The sequence below is a fragment of the Rhopalosiphum padi genome, chromosome 2, assembly GCF_020882245.1.
Source record: "Rhopalosiphum padi isolate XX-2018 chromosome 2, ASM2088224v1, whole genome shotgun sequence".
Lineage (NCBI taxonomy): Eukaryota > Metazoa > Arthropoda > Insecta > Hemiptera > Aphididae > Rhopalosiphum > Rhopalosiphum padi.
In genome coordinates, this window is record NC_083598.1 from 82,251,288 (window position 1) to 82,276,327 (window position 25,040).

The 25,040-nt window shown below is 28.4% G+C and overlaps 1 protein-coding gene across 1 annotated transcript in view; it reads right to left on the reverse strand.

The window, feature by feature from the left end:
- LOC132920634 (NADPH oxidase 5) overlaps positions 1-25,040 on the reverse strand; it is a 71,710-nt gene that overhangs the window by 25,268 nt on the left and 21,402 nt on the right. The window contains exon 3 of the mRNA XM_060983164.1: positions 3,820-3,914. Coding sequence (XP_060839147.1) covers positions 3,820-3,914 — 95 coding nt within the window. The remainder of the gene's footprint in view (positions 1-3,819; positions 3,915-25,040) is intronic.

Sequence of the window (25,040 nt, forward strand, 5' to 3'; positions counted from 1 at the left end):
CACAGCCAGTCGTATTGGAAACCATCGTGATAACGACTAATTAGAGCGAATAATAATTAAAAGATAAACACATATATAATAAAAAATTATAATATGGTTTGAGAATTATACGTGCACTTATATTTGTCTAACCGAACACCGCTAGTTCGCGTGTATGTGTAATATGTATGTTGTGCTGCAGTCTCGGAAAAATCATATTTTATTATTGTTGACACGTATAATTTAGAAACTTTTTTAAGTCGTCGGTTTGGCACAATAGGTGCTATCATAAAAGATACTACTATTAAAAAATATATATATAATAAAATAAAACGTTTAAATCACTATTAGGCATTAGTAATGGAGACTTTAATGCCGGAAACCACAAAATATGGACAGTATTAATTTTTCATCCGAAACGATTTTTATTATTTCTTAATCTCATACAAAATTATATTTCATTGTTAAGATGGAATTAATTAGGTTATATACAATATACAATATAAATATATACATAGATATAAAGATATAATACATTTTTGTTTTTAAATCACGTCCATACAAACTCATACATACATAATTATGTGTTAGTACCTGTAATGTGTGTTATTATTGAAAATAACCCTGGGAAATGTATTTTTAATTTCGGTATTTGATAGAGACAAAAAATGTAATAGATTTAGCTTATATACTTCTTCATTTTTTAGTAAATTTTACATTAAATTTAAAATAGTGTATAATATTAATTATTATTGTTGATGGAAATTAATAATATAGGTGGATCATGGACAGTATCTTAATTTTTATTTTATAAAATTAAAAACCTACATTCATATAACGAATTTAAGTACTTTTTAAATTAATTCTAAATAGTACAATACATCGAAAAGTTCCTAGTTAATGTATTATAACTGCTGCTATACTAATATATCTATAAATATATCCGATAAATGTATATCTTACTTGGTCAACGTTATAATTACTTTAAATAATATTTATTTGGTTATGTTAAGACAAACATATTATACAATTATTTTATAACTGTTATACATTATAAAAAAATATGTACTATGAAATGAAAAAAAAAAGTAAAACCACCTGCTAAGCAATGGTTCGCGACATGATTATCGGAGAATTTGATCTTGAAAACAGCTTGTGGTACACATGATAAATGCCGTGGGAAACATCGCACAGTAGTCTTAGTCTTGGACACAAATCAAAGCAGTTTGATTAGTATGATTAGTTGTAAAGCATGTTAACAACGGTTCGCTTACATACAGCTTTCCTAAAATAAGTACATTTAATTCGATATGGTCGTATTATTGTAATCAATTTATTTTCACTAGAAATTGATAAAAGTAAAAGAAAGTTCCGAGATACCTAATTAAATATTTTTTTTTCTTACAAATAGTTCGATATTCGTCTAATGACGATTTCCTCGTTTACATTTAAAGAGAAAACTAAGCATTTTTGGGTTGATATGGGAAAATTAAATGATGTAGAAAGTTCTGAAAATTTAAATTTTGTAAGACTAAATATTTTTGATAAATGCGGGCAATCGATCTATACACAATATAACAGTCATAAAACTCGATTTAATTTTACATAGTTATAACATATAATATTTAAATAATTATACTATAAGTAAAATATTTATACAAGTGTCAATAACTTTTTATATGATTATAAGTTCTTAGTAAAATGAATCCATTAGCGTTGACAGTTGAAAATTCAGAAATAATTTTGTAAATATTCTCTTTCTATCATCTGTTGATTCTCATTAAATACTTAGATGTTTTTACGTTGGCTATGATTCAGACAATAATATTGTTTTCCTTTGCTCCGACAATTAATTACTATGCAAATATCGTTGACTCGTGTTGTCTGATCTACGTACAAAATACATTTATTTGAACAGAAACTGGCAGCGAGCCTAGTGTGTACAGTGTAAACTGAATAGTGAAAGAAATTAAAAAAAAATTACCAATAAAACGCAAAAAAGAAATATCTACGACCACGCAACTCCATCAGCCTCAGTTACATCTGTTTTAATTAACTGCGGATTCCGTATAATTGCAAAATATACATGCAGGTCTTAAACGATATACATTCCTAATTACTTTAATTGGATTTAAAATTTACATTTCCTTCAGTACATTACGACTTACGAGATGGCTACTTATGCGTGATTAGAGCAATGATAATATGCACCATATTAATGGCACGGAGCTTACAAGTAACAAACCATCTGCGGTTCGTTGTACAATTATTTATGTACCAAGTATATTATCCTACTTATAATGTAAAATAAACATAATTTGTTTTATGTCATTATTTAACACATTTTTAAAATACAATATAAAAATTATATATGCTTCCTTAAATGGATACCAGCACATAATAAATTTAAATGTTTTACGCGTAAGAAAATGATTTATTTAAAATATATTTTTTTCTCAGAAACTTATAATTTATATTTTTTTGTATTTATGATAGATTTATGATTAATATATTGATAGTTTATTGGTTCTAAAAACTTATTTATAGTAGGTATTGTATTTATTTTCTGTTCTAAACCTAATCTTAATTCAGTTAACGACATATTTAAAGTTATTGATACTTAAATATTGAACTTATTATTTTAATTTGCTAAATGTTAAAATTTTATTCCAAAAATATACCAAAAAAATATTATTAATATTTTAAATCTTAAATTATGATACGTCGTATAAAAAAAAATACTTTCATGAGAATTTATAATGTTTATAATTTATATAGGTACGTGTCCTAAAAATAAAAATAAATTGGAAATTTTTGTTTTAGTTACAAACTAAATATTACATGTTAACATTGAACAAACATATTAAAATTGTTAGTTAGAGTTTAAGTTACATAATATAATATACATGCAATTATATATTATTATCAGTTTAGAAATTTTTCTAATACAAATTGTGCGAGCATCTCAAGACGACTGAAATGCGATTTATAAGGTTATGTAATAAAATAGTTGATCTTAATTTTATGCGTTAATTCTGAATAGTGCTTCACTGCTATTTTTATTAAATCGATAGTTATCTACAAACTGTGCAGATTCACTTGAGTACCTAATAAATATATTTTAAAAGCATTTTATAAGTAAGATAAATTTTAACAGTAAAAATTGATATAAATATGTTGTCTACACAAAATACGCAATTACCACCCGTGTTTAATGTCCGTTTATTTTTTTAATCCTCGTCTTTAGTACATGTTTATGTTTTATAATCTTTATATGGATACGAGATAACGTCGCTTTTGATTTTATATATATTTTCATTACAACCGGTTAATTTTATCCTTTATGCATAAATATTTTAATTAGATTTGACATATTATTAGAAAACACGACAGAAAAAAATAAAAATAAAACATAAAAGTGTTTGCCATATCCAATGTACAAGATATTTAGCATGTTATTACTGTAGCCAGTAAATTAAATCTAATTTATTTTTCGTTTTATTTTAAGTATATCACTTATTAATTATTATACGTAATATAATATAGGCACTTGCAAATAATCTCATGAAGTATAAAAATATGTCCCTATAATAAGATTAACAAATTTATATGGATATAAAAATTTATTTATTTAATTTGAATAGCATATAATAAATACTGGACCCCACTGAGAAAACTCGTAAAAGAGAACAAATAATAACCTCACCTATTTAGATAAAATTTTAATCAATTTGTAGTGAATTTATTATTACACATTTAAATTAAAAAAAAAAAAAAACGTTTTCATTGCTAATGAAGTACCTGCATTATATCTAATATTTCGAAATAAAACATACTCACAGTAATCTCTCTTTTAATGATTGTATCCATTGTTCTTGTACGAGTACTTTTTCGTTATCTTTATCGAATAATTGAAACAATATTGATAGAACTTCCTGTAAAATAGAATAAATAATATTAGAAAACCTTAAGGCATTCAGATTAGGTAAATCTGAATTATTGATCATAATATTATATAAACGTGTTTAAAAGCTATTTTGTTCGTCAGTTTATTTTTTTTGTTATGTTTTTACGTATCGCAACATAGTGACACGTAGTCACAGAGTGGCACAGTGAATACATTGAAGCAAAAGAAAAATAATCTTTTAATTTATGCCATACGCATATAAACGAAATAGTTACTCAAAGATTACAAACATTCTTAATAAGTGTATAAAAGATTAAAAAAAAAAAAATTAATCAAACAGAAGCCCAAGTTTGTTCGGCAGCCCTCGGGTCATGGGATGGTTAATAGTAGTAAATATTTTCGTATACGCCACATCATGCTATTGTGTTATGTTTGGTCTGATGTTTGTCGGCCACTAGTGTTTATACGCACAACAAATAGAGAGAAATAATTGAATTTATTTCTTGAAGCCAGTTGATTAATTGACTTGCAGTGCGGTACAAGAGGTTGCATTTGGTGCACGATTATGATATTCTTCCGCCCTTGCAGTCATCAGAGACAAGGATCAGAAATTAAAGAATATAACGCTTCATAAAATTTCATTAAAATGTAGGTTAGTTTACGTATTTACGCAGATGGGCGTTTATTCCTAAACCATAAAATAAATTAAATCGCGGTCGGGATCTATTTCCCGTTACACGTGTACGACAAATCTCTAATGCCATTTACATATTTTTTCGACATTTTACTACATATTTAATTAAATTTAATAAAATAACTCGAAGTCCCTGACTTTTACTTACATTACTTACATAATACACGTAACATTCAAATCACAAATAAGTATTTTTTCGTAATCTTAATTTCAATAAATTTAGTCCAGAGTGTTTAAAATATGCATCGAATATTTAATATCTGGATCAAAAATGAAATATGATAATTTATGATAAACTCGTGACATTTATTGCAATTTTTTCGTTTGAATAATTCAACTGATCTAATAAACATTTAATTTTCGACCCAAATATTGTGTGCAGTGTAAAAAAAATGTTTTAAATTTGTTTTTTAAAGTAGATGACGTATAGACTTTATTTGGCATATACCCAATTAACCGTAATACAACAATATTTATGTAATATAGTCTCATAATATATATGCTAAGTGGGTGGTCTAGTATTCATATTTTAGGTGACCTATAAATTATAATAATGTTTGGTAAAAAGTTAAATTACGATCGCGATCTATATAATATATACATATATAGGTACTATACCAATTATTACAGCTCAAGTGTGTGCTATATTTATATGTATTTGCGTATTATACTATACGTGATGGATCGAGAACATTATGATGAAATAATTATATGTGTACAGATACTTTGTATAGGTATATTATGTATTTTACAATGGACTCTGCAGTGTATACTCGTATACATATATACTGCAGGACGGAATAGGCATAGGTACTCCGTAGGTCGTTCGCAGAAGTTTATGTTTTCAATATCACACGATTAGGCAAATACATAATATTACATACTCGTAGGTATGAGATATATATGAAGGATATCGTACATATTATACACAGGTGGGAAGGTATATAGGTACCTCATACATATACGCATATTATAATCAAACATACATAATATATACAATATTATGCTACATACATGAATCATAAAGCGACGGTTTCGTTTTAATTACAAAACAGATATGATATATTATGACTGGCCTAACGGTATATGCGCGGTATGTAATAATATGACGAATACGGCAATTTTCATTTGCGTTTTAACGCAAAACGCGTATATTATAATATCATACATAAAAAAATATATATATAAAATTAGACACATATGATATTATATAGATTTATATACAATATATAATATATATAGAATGTATATATTATAATATAGGTGCTTCATTTATGGCGTAGGTATTGCGGAGTGCGCGTGACCGGAGAATACGGAAAATTATAATATATATTTATGTATAATGTTTGACACGAGAAAAATATACATCCACACGACCATCACCGCCGCCGTTGCTAAGTGCAAAACATGAAACTACCTGTACGCAGGTATAGTTGGGCCCGCGAGAAATTATGACGAGAGGAAGAGGGGGAAATTAAACTATTCACACGCACCGCGAACACACTTTATATTATATAATAATAATAATAATAATAATAATAATAATAATATCATACAGACGGATGTATAGATATCGCGCGGGTATATTATAATGTCTTCTCCGCTAACTGTTGCGGTGTTTGCCGAGCGAAAAAACCGATATTATAATAATGTATAATATTATGCGCGGTGTACACGCTGTGGTCGTCACGTCCGTCGGTGTTATAATAATATTTTCAGTCTCGTTTCGCGTCGGATGATGTGCATATTATAATACGTATACACGATGAGGTGCGTAGTGTTTAATATTAAATTGTACTAATAAATATAGGTGTGTTTGTCGGCAGCGGCGGCGGCGGCGGCGTAAACATGTGTTGACGTTACATCGCTGAATCGACGGATACATCTCGAGAGTAGAGAAAAAAAAACCATTAACGTGGATAGGTACAACACAGCGATTATAATAATAATATTATATACCTCCTCCGAAAACGGGACGCCGAGCTAACCAGTCGTATAATTATTATTATCATTCGTGCAAAGTATGGTAATATACGCACATACGGACGTATTATGATGCCCATACCGATTCTATCCGTACAGGTATACTTACCTGTATTATGATAATATCCTCTCACAACGACGACGACGACGGGCCCGTTCGCACGTATGCATATATACGTATATAATATTATATCTATGTATATAATATTATGCAAAATCATAATATGATGATGCGTGTTGCGTGTTGAGCGTAAATTAAAATATCTAATGCAATAATAATAATCACAACATGCGCGTATCGTCTGCAGGGGTCGGTTATTACAATAATAATCCGTATATTTTAGCGTTTATTTAGCCGCCGAAGAATTTGCACCTACTTAGTGCTTATATATACTGTATAATAGTTACATGTTTATAGCGTCTATATTTTGAGCGCGTGTTCCCTTTTTTTGAGGTATGGTCGGTTGAATATCGCACTTGTGTGGGTTAATAAAAAGGCAATGGTCGAATTGCATTCGAGTAAAAACCAAATAACGTTCTAACTGCACACAGGTTAAAAATAGGTGTTTCAACAAAAGTGTCATGCGTTTTAAACACTTATTTCTCTTCCTACTTACAGGCATAGAAGCGAAAATTATTTTAATCATTGGCGTGGTTAAAAATAATTTATTTTTATGTGTATAATTATGTTAATAATATATATATAATATGTTATAGATGGGATATACATTTTTTTAAAACGTTTTTTGAACTTTTCAATTATTTTTCGCAGAAACTACAACAAACTGAATTCCTGAAAAATCTGGTAATTGATTTTCGAGCATATACATAACAATATAAGCAGTTATATAATATTCAATTTATTAATTTAATTGGTTCACGTATTAATATTACGCTATTATTGCGATAAAGTACGCCATAACATAGGTAAACAAGATTATAGTACTTACGATTAAGTAAAGTTTTTTTTTTTATTAAGACTTTTTTTTTAAAGGTATGAAATTATTAAGCTATTAACTGCTTTTTATCCGAGTGCAGCTTAATTATTTAATATAATTAATAAAAAGTGAAATTTTACTATCGCGTTGTTTTCAACCTAAATGGCTAAATGCATTATGTACTCGTATATCATCTGACTGCAATATTTTAGCCCATTTTAGCATGGGTACGTTTTTTTGCCTTAAGATTATCATAAGTTATTTGAGCTTACTTTTTAAGCTTGTTTGATTACGGAAGCATAGATTTTTATTTATTTCCGGAAAACAAAGATTGTTTTGTAAAGAAAAAAAATAATAAGTTAATATCATTCTATTTTGATTTAAGGGTTTAATATTAAAAACAATTTTTTTTAGTTTTTCAATTATTGTATTGTTACCTCACAAAATATTTTATTAATTTAATTTATTCAATAGTCCTATATTTCAATACTTCTATCCAATTATTTCTACTTTTCTCCGTTTTTAGTAAATACTAAATATTACTTTTTGCACTTCCATCACGAATTTTTAAGTACTTTTGAACAAAATAAGTTGTAACAGAAGTTTAAATGTTTAATGTTTAAGTTAAGTTAAGTATCATTAAATGGATCCATAATGCATACACAACACATAATAATAGTAAATAAAATTAAAGTATATAGAAATAAACTAATTTGAACATTTTATAATCATCTTTATATGAGCAGATGAACTTGACATAGCACGCTAAAATCGGTCTTTGAAATTGTGGTCGTAACTATTTTTACTACCCGCGCAAAACTTCCGACGAACTTCCGTTGCGGCACTTCCGTTGGCCGGAAATAATAACAAAGCACGCGCTCACTTTCCGCATCGACGACGAAAGTACGATATTTTCGTGATTGATTATCAATAGATTATCATCGCTATTTATAAACTTCTCTACGGCGGTTACCCAGCCGGTTACAGTCGGTTTAACAGGACACTTAACGGACTCGCGACAATGTCACAATCTTAGTCGCTCGTACACCGTTTGCGGTATTTACATTACACGCGTGCCCATCGGTATAAGTAGCATGCGCCATAACGTTATTATACACACATATAATATATACATTATAATATATGCAGGGTTAACACAATAATGACGTTACGCGCAATATTATCGGCGTCATCTTGGATGCGACATAAGTATATGCACACATTTTATTATATAGAGAGACTTATATTATTGCCCATGTCGTATATATAATATATATACCCAGGTCGCGGTCGTATGACCGCATCGGTGATATTATTATGTTCTTCGCGCAATAGTCAACTGTATACCTTTGCAGCTGAAGTCATGTGACATCATGCATATCGTACAATATAATAAAAAATAATAATAGATAGGTACGTAATACCCACAGTGGATCACGATAAACGCGCGTGTCGTTATCGGTTGTAGAAAAAAAAATTGAAAAGAAATCGTTCGACTTGCCGATGTCGATGTGAAATCGGAACAATGAAACGTATTTTTATGACTTACAAAAATGCATGCTTGTTTCACGTTTTCGCATTTTGACTGTCATATCGGTATATTATCGTCGAAGAAGAGACGCCGAGCACTAACCAATGTATACGCTAACGTGAGTTAAATGTTATTATGTAGGTACCTTTAATATATTATATTACAATTTACATTATTTATAAATATTTATATTATGGAAAAAATTCGTTTGCTCCGCTATGATTGCTTTCTACTGGTATAGGTACAAGGTACTAAGCATATACTCACTCCCATGTTTTCTTTAATAATGCATTTATCTTAATTCCCAGTTTTAGAATTTTTAACTATACTTACTACATTTTCAATTAATTATTTGATAATTTTTATTCCATACGAGAAATTTCTTGTGGTGATACAAATTACAAAATTATTTTTGAGAACCAATCTTTTTTACTATGTAAATAATTTAGTCGATTATTTTTTCAAAAATGTTAATGTATCTAAATATTCTAAATATAAATGTGAATGAGCAGTTAATATGTATACTACTATAATGTATACATTGAGATAATATAGACATATTCAAATTGATCTTACAAAAATATAAGACAGAATATATAATATTAGATCTACTATATCTAGTATTAATTATATACTCCGACATTTTTACGGAAAATTTTGATAAATTAATATTAATTTCTTGAGTTTTCAAATAATCATATTCTTAGTAAACAAAGTTAAATAACTCAAAAACTACTCGTTAGAATTTACTCTAGATATTATTCCAAAAAAGTCATTTGATTAACAATTTATAGAAAAAATATGAATTGAATTTGAAATGTAGTGTATTTAAAAACTCCCAAAAATTAGAATTTTAAAAATATTAAATATTTAAAGCGGCCGATGGGGGTGAGCATATGCTTGGTGAATCAGTCTGTATTATACACGCCGTATTATTATGCATTATGGGTGTATTTAAATGCGTCCATATAATAAATATTATATAATAATATGATATTATTATCGTATATATTCAGGTACACTATAATGGGTATAAGCGCATAAAGTTTATCGGCCGCGAAACGTAGTTGGTTTATACTACCGTAAACCGCGTACGTGTATATATATATATATATATATATATATATTCTATATTTATATAGGTACCTGCCTGCCTACATAATATATTATATGGGTACCCACCCACTTGCCTACCCACCAGCCTGCCTGTACGTATTACATGCGTGCACAATAATATAGCCGCTGACATTACGTATTCCGATCACACAAGTCACCGCGGAGTTTACCGATTTATGTTTACGCGTCCTAATGGCACCATAGAAAATCGTGGCGTGCGCAACTGTGCCTGTACAGACGACGATGACTACGACTACAATGCACATATGCAGCCGTACAACAATAATAATATAATGTTATTATATCGCGTGCGGTCTATATATAGATCGATAACTAAATCTCGTGTCCGATATTTGCATCCGACCGCGCCGGTACTATTATAATAATATTACTACGTATTCGATATTAGACTTAGATAGGTATACCTACTCTTACACACACACACACACACACACCACACACAATAATGATATTATAGTCTCGTTCTCGTAACATTATATATTATGATATGGCCCGCGTAATCGTTAGTTTATCATATTATACATCACCTATATCATATATTATATTATGTTCGTTCTTTACGTTTTAATTATAGGCATGTACGTCGAATCATACAGCCGGAGAGCGATCGTTTCGATCGCATATAAGGCGAAAACCGTTTGAACGCGAAATTTATTGGCAATTATAAATTGTGCTCGCGGTTTTCCACATATTATATTTAATGTGCTTATATACTGTATAGTATAAAATATACAGCAGATAATCGTATAATAACATTATATCGGTCTAACTATATTGTGTATTATGTAGATTAGATGAAATAGTATTTTGCAGGATTTCGAAGTCGACAACGTTGATCGATCTCAAGATTTTGCATTTGCTTTATTATAACGGAAACATTGTACCTGCTTACGTTTTATGGACACCGAGTATTGCTTACTACCTGTAGCTATAATATACCCATGAATTGAAAAACCATAAAGCACATCGTTAAAACCGGCTGCGAAAGAAGACATTCTCGTCAAACCCATGAGAAAATAATGTTATTAAGTTACTTTTATTCACTACATTTTTTTACTTCTTATACTCCGTTCAATACTGAATACATAATAGTATACGTTAATACCTAATCAAATATTGTTGATTTGAAAGTCAGATTGAAATGTTTATGAATCAAATATTTGGTAATACTTTTTTCAAGTGAAATCGCATTTTTAAATTATACACATCACATATGAGTTACATAAAATATCGCATAATTTGCGAGCAAAATAAATGATAAAATAATTACTGTACAGAATAATATTTATGAAGTTCAATAACGATCAAAATACACCATCCATTACACAAATAGTTACTCTTTTTTTGTGGTTAGATATATGAATATTCATAAAAATAATATTAGTAAAATCAAAACTATAATATTATATACAATTAAAGTAAACGAATTATGCAATTATTTTGGTAGCTACGTAGGTAATCATGCAAGGTTGTCATTACTCATTAATCGTATAATGTGGCTCGATTCAATACTAAGACAAACCTGCAAGAGTGAGAAAATATAAATAAATAAAAATGACTATGTCAACATTGATTAGGTCATAAGTAGCAGTAGTAGAAGTAAGTAACTATAGTAGTATAGTGTATATCAGATTAATATTATTACTAACAAAACAGCCCAACAACTACTGTACTGCCAATTTGCTATTTACCATATACAATTATGGGCAAGTGTCCAATTTGTAGTGATTATTGCGGTTTTTCACACCAGTTACACACCCCGAAATGTACAACATTTTTCTCACACAACGTTGCCCACGGTCATCGTGCGGCATATATTATGAATTATTATACACACGTTGTTTATAGCAGATTCAGAGGAACACACAACCAATGGTCGCTCGAGGTCAATGTTCATAGATCTTATTGGTCCCCTCCGGTGCATTTGGAAGGGAACAGTGTCAATATACTTTCCTTTTTGTCACATTTGGTTCCTACGGTTTCCCGAGCTACTTGACGCCGGCTTAATCCTTTCTAGGGTGTCTAAACAAGTCCAGAATCTATTCTCACCGTTTACCATTTGTACTTGTACGATTTTATGTACGTTAAAAATAAATTCCGAATAATTATTTTGCATTATGTTTTACATATCATCAATAGAATTTCACGAATTTTCATTTCAGACATTTAAGAATAGCTTTTTCACTAGGTACTTCAATAATGGGGTTTTTAAAAAAAAGTATAATATCTAGTGCAAAATTAAAAAAAAATATTAATAAAAATAATGATTACTCTAGACTCTTGAAAGTTTGTATATACATTATTGTGCTTTTACTACTTCTACAATTTATGATCAGCGTTATTGCCATTTACTATCTATATTTTTTATACATATAATTTCAATAAAATCTTTTAAATCATGTTAGTTTTACAAAGTAATACCGAAAATTATCTATCTATGTTAAATCCGAAGCTAGAAAAGTTTTTTGTAAGTTGTAACCAGATTATTTTTAAAATACTTTAACGGCGCTTACAAAAGGTTTTTAAAATATTATAATGAGTACTAATGGCTTATGTTTAACCTAACATTCGACACTTAGAAATTGAACTTTTTAATTCAATTAGATTCTACTGATTCTAGACTCTAGAGCGTGGATTGAAAAAGAAAATATTTTATTTATCGAATGGTTTTCGGGTAGATAAACCCACACTATAAATCAGGTTAATCTATTGAAGTCTCTCACAGTATTATATTTAATATTTAATTATTATAAATAGAAGCGATAGAATATGTATAACTACTATAATACTCGGGTATTAGGATTTGAGTAGGTACGTAACATTTGAATACATTAGAAAATCGGTTGTATGTAATCTATAGAGATCTCAGCGGAACCGAGCCTTCCTACTTGTTTATTTAAAAATATTATTCCTTAAGGCCTTATCATATTCAATCGCCGCACACATTTCAATCTTAAAATAGATATATATAGTTAAGAAACGAACCACAGCTTATAGGTAGTTTGCCGTCTTCGGTGTATGTGCTGCGGCGGTTGAAATTAATAATGATCATAATACGATAATATTATACGTGCACACACTGACATACACAACGCGTGCGTGTATCTGACGTCTGCTAATATTGTGTATGTAAGTTTGTAGAAATTATATAGGCGTACTACTAATTTATGTACTCGAGTTCGCTTTTGTTATTCAGAGTATATTATACAATCTGCAATACATTATATTATATGATTGCAATAAGAATATTTCATGTAGCTCTACTGTAATATTGTAATTAAAGCCTAAAGGCTCGAATGACAGATACAATCATATACACATTAAAAGATATATATTTTAAAACTGGCGGCGTTCATATAGTAATATTATGTTAAATTTGTTTTTATTTTAAGTTTAAGTATATCGATAGTTATAAGGGTTAAAGCATCCTTTGTTTGATTTGATTTGATTAAATATTTTATTTTTATTATTATAATATATGAAAAGCATCGTTGAATAATTAATCTTGTTCGAGTATCACGAACAATATAATATTATTCAATCTAATGCAATTCATGAATGAGTCCCCGGGACCTTGACACATTTGTACTTCTCGCGGATCGTGTCATTGTTATATGTACTCTGTCCTATCAATATAATAATAATAGTTATATAATAATTATAATTTCCATGTTATATTATGATAATCAGTTTCGGTCCGAGGTCGGCGGCCGTTTTATGGACGCTGATGAGAAAATTCTACGAGAAGGACGATATATTATACGTCCCGTCACGGTTGGATCGCCAGTGGGTCGGAAATCAGACACGTTTGGTGTGCAAGTGTTGACATCAGTGTGTCCGTTCATTGAAGTCACTGCCTACATCGTTTTAAAGTATCATATTATTGTTATTATATTAAGATCACCGCCAGACACGGCCGTTAACTTTGAATTTATCGACTAGTATATTATATAATAGTACTGTTGGGTTTTAATAATTTTATCTTATTATACATCTTATCGAAGGGACCGACTAATAATTGTTTTATGGCCCCTTCGATACGAAAACGAAATTACCTATAGTAATATAATTAAATTTACAACGATCCTATTCCCAGTCTTATTAAGTCGGTAAAAAAAAATTCTTACCCACAGGCAGCTGTATTAATATAGTATACGTATATTTCTAATGCCATTTTTTTATCTATTTTTAAATCAAACGAGTAATCATATTATTAATATTATAATTATGAATATTTAAAAATAAGTATTATATACATGTAATTATAGCTTATATCTACTCCGTGTACCACGCAGAAATGTTGCAGATTACGCGAAAACCGTACAATACATGTACTATAGTTATAATTATTATCAATCACTCCGTTATCTGCGGTTTATACGATAGTCATAGTAATAAGATTACAAAAATCTACCATGTAAAAATATTTTAACAATAAATATCAGATATTATATTAAAGGGTTATGGTATGTTAAACGTACCTAACCTATCATTGGACAGAATTTAGTTATTTGTGTTATGCGTCGTGTCAATCGAGGCAATCTACTTGATGCGACGACGTTTTTAAATAAAGAAAAATGCATAACATATTTCATTGGTGGTCGTATTATATTATTAATATACGTAGTATTATATCGGTACCTGCAACGTTGTTGTTTTAATTTCATTAATGTCCAAGGCCTTGTCTGAAATCCCCCCAAGGATCGTGTGACCTGAATACCACATTCAGAGAAACATTTTCTAGGGATTCCATTTAGGTAGCACACATGACACATGACGTGTGCACACCACACATATAATATGCACAAATATGCGTAATACCTATATATTTATATATTATATATATATACAAGCATCCGTTAATTTGGGATAATTATGATTTTCTTGTGCAAACATGAACCACCGGTATTATTAGCTATTACGATTTTAACTGCAGACAAATGGCCAATAATTATACGCTTCACTTAAACGCAGTGAGTCAAAAAATGAGTGATTTAAATCATCTAACTTTCCAATAGTATTCAATTATAGAGGGTGATAAATTATTTGCCACAGCATACACACCGTAGATATATTCGCGTTATTATTAAAAAGAAATCATAATCTTAGTAAACATGTATTAGATGTCCACGTGGCATGTAAACATTATCGTTATTTTGATTTTAAGAAAAAAAGTGCTAAGAAAAATTCTGACGGCAATTTTTTTATAAATGTCTTAATCACTCTGCATGTAATTTAAATTAACTTATTAGATACAGCTATCATTTCAATTCATCCTTGGGTATTGACATTATAATTTTAGTAATTCTTGCGCTAAAGTTAGATGGACTAGCTTTTTTACCATTACACAACATTTATGAAATATAACTTAGGCCACATTAAAGAGACATTATACCCACAACTGAACACACATGAATTTCTTAACATCGAACAAGTACTACTATTTGCATGAGCTGCAATAATATATTCATATTATATTATGTTTCAAGGCACAAAAATCCTATGATATAGAAGTTTATCTTAAAATTTACTGCAACAATACATATAAATATAGAAAAAATAGAGCCAAATTACATTAACTTAAAATCTAAGGAACACGAAATTATATGGAAACTTTTATGAAATATCTTACATTGTTTACGAAAAAGAAAGAAGGAAATAATTGTAATAAAATCAATAATTTAATGATATAGTATATATAATAGTAATAACAACAATAATAAGTAAATGCATAAAATTAATAATAATAATGACTAAAATATTATTTTTTTCTCCGGACTTTTTTACCGTTACCTTTTTTTAAAAAAAATTTTTTTTGTTTATACAACTGTCATCGTGTATTTAACAAACATCATCGTACGTGGGATTTTTTCATATAAAAACACTACAATATGTTTGATACGAGTAATAAAATGTAAACTGGTTAAGAAAATATTATGGTATTTAATTTGTCTGTTTAATTATATAATATATAGCTATACTCGTATTTTTGAGTGTGTGGGTGTGTCTATAATATTTAGAATTTCGAATTAAAATAAAAATGATATATATAAAAGTAGAGTGAATACATTAAATATTTGTAAATATAAAATAATTATATTCATAATACTGGAAAAAAAATATATTTTTATAGTTAAACTGTTTATATAATTGTCGGACCGGATTTAAATGTTACACTAAAGTGTTGGCTAGAAATGTTAAACTGTCATTTTTTAATTGATCATTCCATTAAATCATAAATATCAAGACATTTACACTCATATATATTATTATAGAGGGTGTTAACGGTTAAGTGTTGATATTGTATCTGAATCGCCAATGAGTTGTTTTTATCTGGTAATATATAGGTACCTATAAAACAAAATATTGTGTGTCGGCTTAAACCTCTGTCTTTTACTGGCCCGTCAAACTACTTTTAAATATACCATGGAAAAATAGGTATCAGTGGCTTTCTTTGAAATCAATTATACGTTTTAACTTCGGACACTAGTGCAGCCCATTTCATAACGGCGTCAGTTTTGACACATCAATTTAGCTTGGAATCGGCTTGTCGTGGCCTGTTAAACTATTTTTGGCCCTCAATCTAAACTGTTTCAATACAAATAACCATAAAACATTTACCCAACGAAATTTTAAAGATATTAAAATTTATCTAACAAGTTTCGTCCAAACTTAAGTAGACGTAACCAGTATTCTACAGTTATGAAAAAATTATATTAAGTATAACCATAGTGAAAATTTCATCCATCGGTCATTTTTAGACAGCGCATTTGGAAAATTCAATTTACATAATATTATCGTGATTTAAATTAGTCAAAACTAATGGATTTAATACGGCAGAAATAGAAATAAAATATAAATCTATATACGTAGAACTGCTTTCAAGTAATAAGATTGGGTTTCCAGAGGAACAAATGAACACAATTTAAATGTATAATAGACGGTCGTTGATCGATAGCACGTAGGTATTTACTTATTTAGTAAATCCACTTTAACATAACATTACACAAACACAAGTACCTATAAAAATTAACGTTAAAATTATCATTGTCAAATCCCGTTAACGAACCTGACAGTCAAAATTATATAATTCTACTGTTTGAATTTTACCTTACAGTAAAATATCGAATTTACTTCAATTTTATTTGTATTATGCTGATTAAAATTCAAGTACCTAGATAAGTGTTTTTTATGCTTTACATTTTAAACTTGTTTATATTTTTTTATTTTTAATAAAACAGTTCATCGTAATAATATAGAATATAAAACTGATATACATAGGTCTATTACTTTGTTATTTAATAATATTTTATTAATTTTAACATACCTAACTATTAAGTTTTTTTGTGTATCATAAGGCAATATAATATAGAGATAGACGATCAATAGTTATCAATCAATATGATATAATATTGGTAAATGTTCGATTTCACCAGTTTAAATGTTATTATTGTTAATTGTATCATAACATTATTTAACGTGTTAACATTTACCACTGGTACTACTCATTTAATTCTGTAATACAATTGTACTGTTATACATTAGGGGAGGGGAGCGAATATATAATAATAATAATAATAAAGTACATTACCTAATATATTTTATAATATATCTAATAAACAAGTTTAATATAAAAGTGTATACTCGTATTACACGTCTCATGAAAATAAAAATAAATAAGTTAATAAAATATTTATATATATACTAAAATCTGTTATAAAAATTGAAACATTTAATAATGTTTTAATTCGTGTAATATTAAAACACTTTATTAGTCTAACAATAAGATTAAATGTGACATATTATTATTTGTATAAATTTTCCTTGCATTTATCTAGGATAATAATCTAATAAAATCTTGCTATTAAATACATTATATTTAAAACCGTATCTATAAATACTCCAGACTGGAGTCCAGAAACAAATATATTTTAAATTTTAATTGCTTCATATATACGAGAATGTAAATTATTTATTCAAAAATAAAATATACATCATCCATTTTGAATAAATTTAATTTTTGCGCTTATATATTTTACGATAGATAAGTTTTAAATTATTTTGAATCCGTTTACCATCGTTTTATCAAGATGATTGGGTTAAGGTTGAAGTTAAACTATATTAATTTGATTTGCTTTACATTATACTATGAAAATACATTTATTTAAGTAAATTAAATCATAAAATTAGTATAATTACAACTTGTATGTACATTTAATACAAATTACTTGACCCAATAGCTAATACTGGTACTAATACTTGTATAAAAAATTAAAATACGACATAAAATATAAATGGGTAGAATCCTTTTATAAATTATATGTATATATATATATATATATATATATAATCAAGTAATATAATTACATAGTTACTATGTACTTATATATGTATATATGTATGTCATAGTATATACATCAGAACAATTATATGAAAAAAATAATAATATAATTTGAATCTTAGAAATGTAATAACACATTTTAAAATTGATCATCCACAAGTGTTCACACGATATAAATAATATTAAATTATGACAGTTTAACACGAAAGGCCATTTGATCAATAAACTATTGATTCATTTTATATTTTAAAGTACCTAACTATTATACATTTTATAATTGCATAATAGTATATCCATAATATTAGTAATGATATTACCATAAAAACATAATTGTAAACAAAAATATACTGGAAAAATTAATTGTAAGTATTTTTAATTGTATTTAAGTTTATCGTGCGTTATACATAGAATTTAAGTGGCTATATATATGATATATATGGCTATACTGACTGCCATTACAGAAACAACAGGCTTATATATTTTTGGATTATCTAAAATCCTCATAATTATTTTTAATTATTACAAAATCCAACTTTTCCGGTTACAGCAACGAAAAAAAATTATACGCAAAAACTTAACCCAGTTAGTAGTTGTTTTCTTTTGTTAAACGTTCTATAAAAAATTTCACGTTCCGCACACAATTATTGTCCTAAATGTATGAACATCATAAAACATCGTTTTTGTCGTCTGTCGTATTTTCAGATAGTTTTTTACGTGAAAAAAATCATATTCCAACAAACCAGTTTGACTAAGAACGCAGCCATTATTACGACATAAATTGTAGTGAAGAAAAAAGATCAAAAACGAAATTCTAACCCAATTAAAAAACCATAATAGCCCTAAGGCGCGGGAGTTTATAAACGTTTATAATTTCAGTTATCGTCGGGAAGGTAGGCAATCATATTATGTAGTCCTATTCACTAGAAGAACTGTCCATTTGTTTTTATTCGCTAATAGATTCAATGTAGATATGTCATATGTACAAAATTTATCAACTGTTATTTTTGATTGCCAAAATGTTCGCCTCAAGGAAGAAGTTTTGATTGATTAGACTATTTTGTGTGCTATGTACAATAACACGTGTACTATGCGCATAATATTTCATTGAAATTAATTTTATAATAATTGAATACTAAAAATGATTTAATAATTACTAACTATTATACCATATACTTAAGCATAAATTATTACATATTTTTACAAGATTGTGTAACCAAATGTATACTTACATTTATTTCAGTATCGACTGTTTGAACAATATTACAATTTACAATAGAAAAATTTCGAAGTGACTTATATTAATTAATTTAAAGAAAGTGTTAATTAAATATTTATGTACACATTTGATTTAAAGTTTAAATAAAAATTTGATTATTTTTTTAAATAATTAAAATATTATAATTAGATGATATGGTTAAATTAGGTACTCATAAGTTATAATATCGTCGTTCTAAATTTCTAAAATATCGACATAATAGTAATGATTAATTACTCATTGTGCCTCATAAGCTTATATTGTATAATGTATATACTAATGAATAATATACAAGATCTAACAAAACATAATAATTTCGAATGAACGTGATGATAGCAAACATTTGAAATACTTAAATAACTAAAAAAATGAATCATGAATCGATACTAAAGAAGAAGGTAACCGCGGAATGGTTGTTAACAATAAAATATTGAATATTAGGCGTACGAACAAAACACTCAATGATTATAAACATATTTTTAATTAAAACTGTGACATCAAAACTAACTACGTTTCACAATCACAATACTCTTACTATTTATTATAGTACATATGATAGCAATGATATTTATAATATATATAATATATATATATATATATAAATAAAAATATTTTAATCAGTATTTGGTTAACGATTGTCAAAAGATAATATTCGAAGATTTTTGCGATGGGCTTTATGCTTTTATCCTGTAAGACTTATAGCGTAGGTAATCACTATATTATTCCATTGGTGATTTACGTGCTCGAATGGTGATAAAACATAGATAAACACCTAAGCAACATACAAACCGAATTAAATTGACTTATATTAAATTCGTGATATCCAGTTTGATTTCATAAATTATTATTTTTTTGGGCAATCAAAAGAAATGTCGAGAAAACTTAAAATCGATTGACTATGTCCATTATTTTGTGGTGATATAAAAGTACACTATGATACTAAATAAAAAATTATGTGCCGTCTAATTTAGTAACCATTATAATGCCTAAATCGGATGGTAAAATTAAATTTACAAAAATGATGTTATAATGTATTTAGTAACGAGCATAACAGAAATTGTAGTTATATCTTATAAGTTATATTTGTTTCATGAAATAATGATCGGAGGTATTATCACGATGTCTGAGCTTGTAAGGTTTCCGTTTATCTACTTAACTTCCATGTATTAGTTATTTTAATGACCTACTGCTAATTACTGTACAATGTACATACAGTATTATACCTGTTAATACGACGACAGTCGCTGAGGTTGCAAAGATGCGGTAGCGTGATTAGTGTGTATGCAGCATATTATACAGGTGCACGTAATGAAACGATTAGAGGGATAAAAATTCAGAGGAGGTAATAGTGAGCAAATAAATTACTAGTAAGATCGAATTTGTGGTGGGCTATAAGCATGAAACGACTTTGAAATTATATAGGTCTGGTCACGAATACATATTCCATGATGCAGAATACATGTAGGTACACGCTCCCGCGCAACCTCCCCCAAAAGGCCACCAATTACGATTGTGATTATGATTATGATTATTATTATTTTGCGGGCCGAAGACAATTATCAGAAACGTGTGTCGTTATAGCATCGATACCGATCGCAGTTACAACGATTTGTTTGCATGATACCTACCTTCTGTATAGTCTAACGTTGTAATTACTAATTACTGTATAATTTCGATTTTGAAACTCATCCACGAGAAACATTACAGAACTCTATGTTTATTTAAATTGCTTTTTTATTATTATCATTATTCATTCAATAACTAAAACTGGAAATGTAAAAAATTGCACGTTTTATCGTGTACACAATACAGTAGCTATAACCATGATAGCATTTTCATTTTAATACTTCAACGTTTGTATTAATAAAACTATGTATGTATAATAATTAAACAATAAAGAATTATAATAATATTATTATTTTATAACATTTTTCAAATTAAAAAAGTAAGCATTAGCTAAGAATTTCTAAATTTAGTAAATAATTAAAAAAGAGAAAAAATATGTTTATACCTAAAAATGGTATATAATATTATAAATTATATAAATATTTAAATAGTAGTAATCACTGACCAATGAGTCCCTAGAAAATATAGAATTGTAGACCCGAGGCCATGACCCTCCTTAATCTTGGCCTAATTGTATGCATACCAACATATCGTGTTTATAATAACAACTACTAACTTCACACCTATTTTGGTTGGAGTTTATTATTTCTATAAAACGTAAATTTTTGTTACATTACTATATTGTGTAGATATTCGATAATTTCGATGTAAAAGAAACCAAAATTCCTTCATGTTCCTCGTGAATAAAAATACGATTTAAGTACTTTTATTTCAATGCATTATAAATTAATACTATTTTTATATTAGTGTTGCATGCAATTTATTATTTTATTTATATTACAAATTTTAAATGAAAAAACCATTTAAACTAATACATTATGATTTATATACAGCATTCATACTAAAACGCTTTTTTCTTCAACATGAATACCTTTTATAAACGAAAATACAGATGTTTGAAACAAAGATGATTCATTTATATTGCTCTACTTATTTGGTAGCTTCCGATTATTTTATTTTGGATGTATTTTAAAACCGGTTCAACTGTAAGAATATTCGGAGTTCAATGTGAACAGAATGTTTGATGGCTGTAATAACAATATTATGCTTCTTTATTATTTCTTACATCCATACGCATCAACGCATAATAATTATAATGTAATTTTACTGTCGCCAACAAACTCGTATTACAAGTTTCGGTAGAGAATAATCGAAACAAAATATTTGGATTTCGTGTATGTATGTGTAACACTGAGAGATTCACAAGAATCACAAGCCATCATGGACATTCCACGAGATAATATTCAGGCAAGTATCGTAGGTAAGATGCAATAAAAACAGTTTTAAAATTGTAATCAGAATTAGACGCCAATGCATTATAGCCAATAACACAAAGTTTAAAAAAAATTCCTGATGTTTTAGTTTTTGACGATACTGTAGTAAATTCAGCCAACACATAAAAAATCAAACTATCTTACATTTAATGGTGATTTTATGTAATATTGAATTTAAATAAATATGAATGAACCATTTATGTTTTATTAGTTGTTACAGTATAACTATACTCGAAGGTAACCACGAAGACGACGAACAAGTTTATGCAAATAGTCTTATAAGCCAACCGAAGAATTTTTTACTATAGATGGGTGCATCAACCGGAACACTTGAGATTTTGATGTTCATCACCTTGCCCACGACTAAAGATACTATTATCTTTAGTCGTGGTCTTGCTTAAGCCACAACGTTTGTTGCCAGTAGCTGTTGGCATACTCAGCCGGCTACCTTCAGATAATGCTAACAATAAAATGAGGTTCACCCACGCTATAGTAAACGCGTTTCAAATGGTCCATCACGACAGAATCGTGCGAGTTACGTTTTGTTACTTCTTGTTTATAGTGCTGGTTTTCAATATATGTTCGTAGTAATAATAATAATAATAGTAATAAAAAAAAAAAATCGGAAAGAAAAAAAAATTGACATTTCCAAAACCTTAAAAGACATATTTTATGATGGGAAAATGTGTAATAATAGTAATAATAATAGTAAGCTGTTGTTGACAATGTAAGGGCAAAAACAACAATCGTGCCATTGTCTTGCTTTGTAAAAACTAACCCAGTTATTTGAAGTATCCATGATTGGTATGATTTTTTTTATCTGGCAAGACGTGTAAGCGTACATAATATATGTCTTATTTTATAATTGCTCGTAACTGTACGTCCGTCACGTGAACCAAAGGAGCCGGTAAATCAAACATGAGCCGGAACGATTTTTCTTTTTATACACGTTATTATATCTATTCAATAATAGAATAATGAATAGCTTCCACGTTTCAAGTATATTCATTTAGACGCCCCTGGATTTGATCTGAACCTAGGTCATTTGACGGAAAAAAAAATAATTACAAGTATACACCATAATAATACCTATATAGTATATACCAGCCGTCCCGAAAAGACGTAGATTCTTGGGCATATAAAGTGAAATAATTCTATATACAATATGAAACATTTACGCAAACTTCGTTATCAACACATTTTGGTATACCTACCTAATCAGTGAGAAATCAAAATTGTAAATAAATGTAGATTGGTAGTGAATTTAATTTTTGACGGTAATGCTTCAGTCTTAGTAGACTTACACACCGTACTCGATACATAAACAAATGATTTTAAATCATAATTTTGTAAAATATTAGTAAAATTTAGTATTTGATTGAAACGAATACAATCAAAGTCGAAACCTTCCAAGATGAATAAAAAGTTGTACTTTTACAATCTACAAACTTCAGCTTTGAGCAGAGACTATGAATTGACTAAACATTAGTAAACTGAAATAACAATATTTTTATAATAAGAAGAGCTTCTAATTTCTTGTATCAATTATTCCCAATCAAGGTCTTGTTCGTGGAGTATAACTGCAGACCGATCAAATGTACTTGAGACAAGAAGTCCATTGCACAGTAGTGAGGTAACGCGTAATCCGGCGAAAATCGCAACACCCTGACATGTGGGCGGTGCTTATGACACGTCTACACGTTCATTATTGGCTTTCAGATCCAAGGCGATCGCCACCTCTATATTATGTGAAAAGTGAACGCCAGCCCGTACTGTCAAGGTGACATATTATGGTAAAAGTTGATCGAAACCAGATCGAATACGATAAATGATACAAAACTAAAACCGAAACAATATAATATACTGCAATACAGTCGGGAATACACACCGCACCAATGAAAATACGTATGTGGGAATGTGGAATGTATAACAGAAAAAAAAGTAGTGGAGTACCATTATTATTATTATTATTATTATTATTATAATGAAACTTTAAGAGCCCGGGGATTATACGCTGTTGGCTGTATCAATATACTTGTCTTGTATTATACTATCCGATCCGAATATCGAGTTGGCTATAAATTCTTTAAAATATATTATCATATAGATCTCAGCTTGTATTATATTATTATTATAACCTATGGCATTATTTACAGTCACAACATAAAATATTATGAGCAAAACGAGAATCGACGTTATCGACAACCGACAAAATAATATTATAACAGCTCATTTTAACTTTGAACAATAACGGACACTGGAAATCGAAAAACCTCTGGTTGTAAATTATAACAAACTCAATATTTTTGGTATTTACCAATGGGCTATTATAAATCTATTTTATAAATCACCCCTGGGCTACAATACAAATAGAA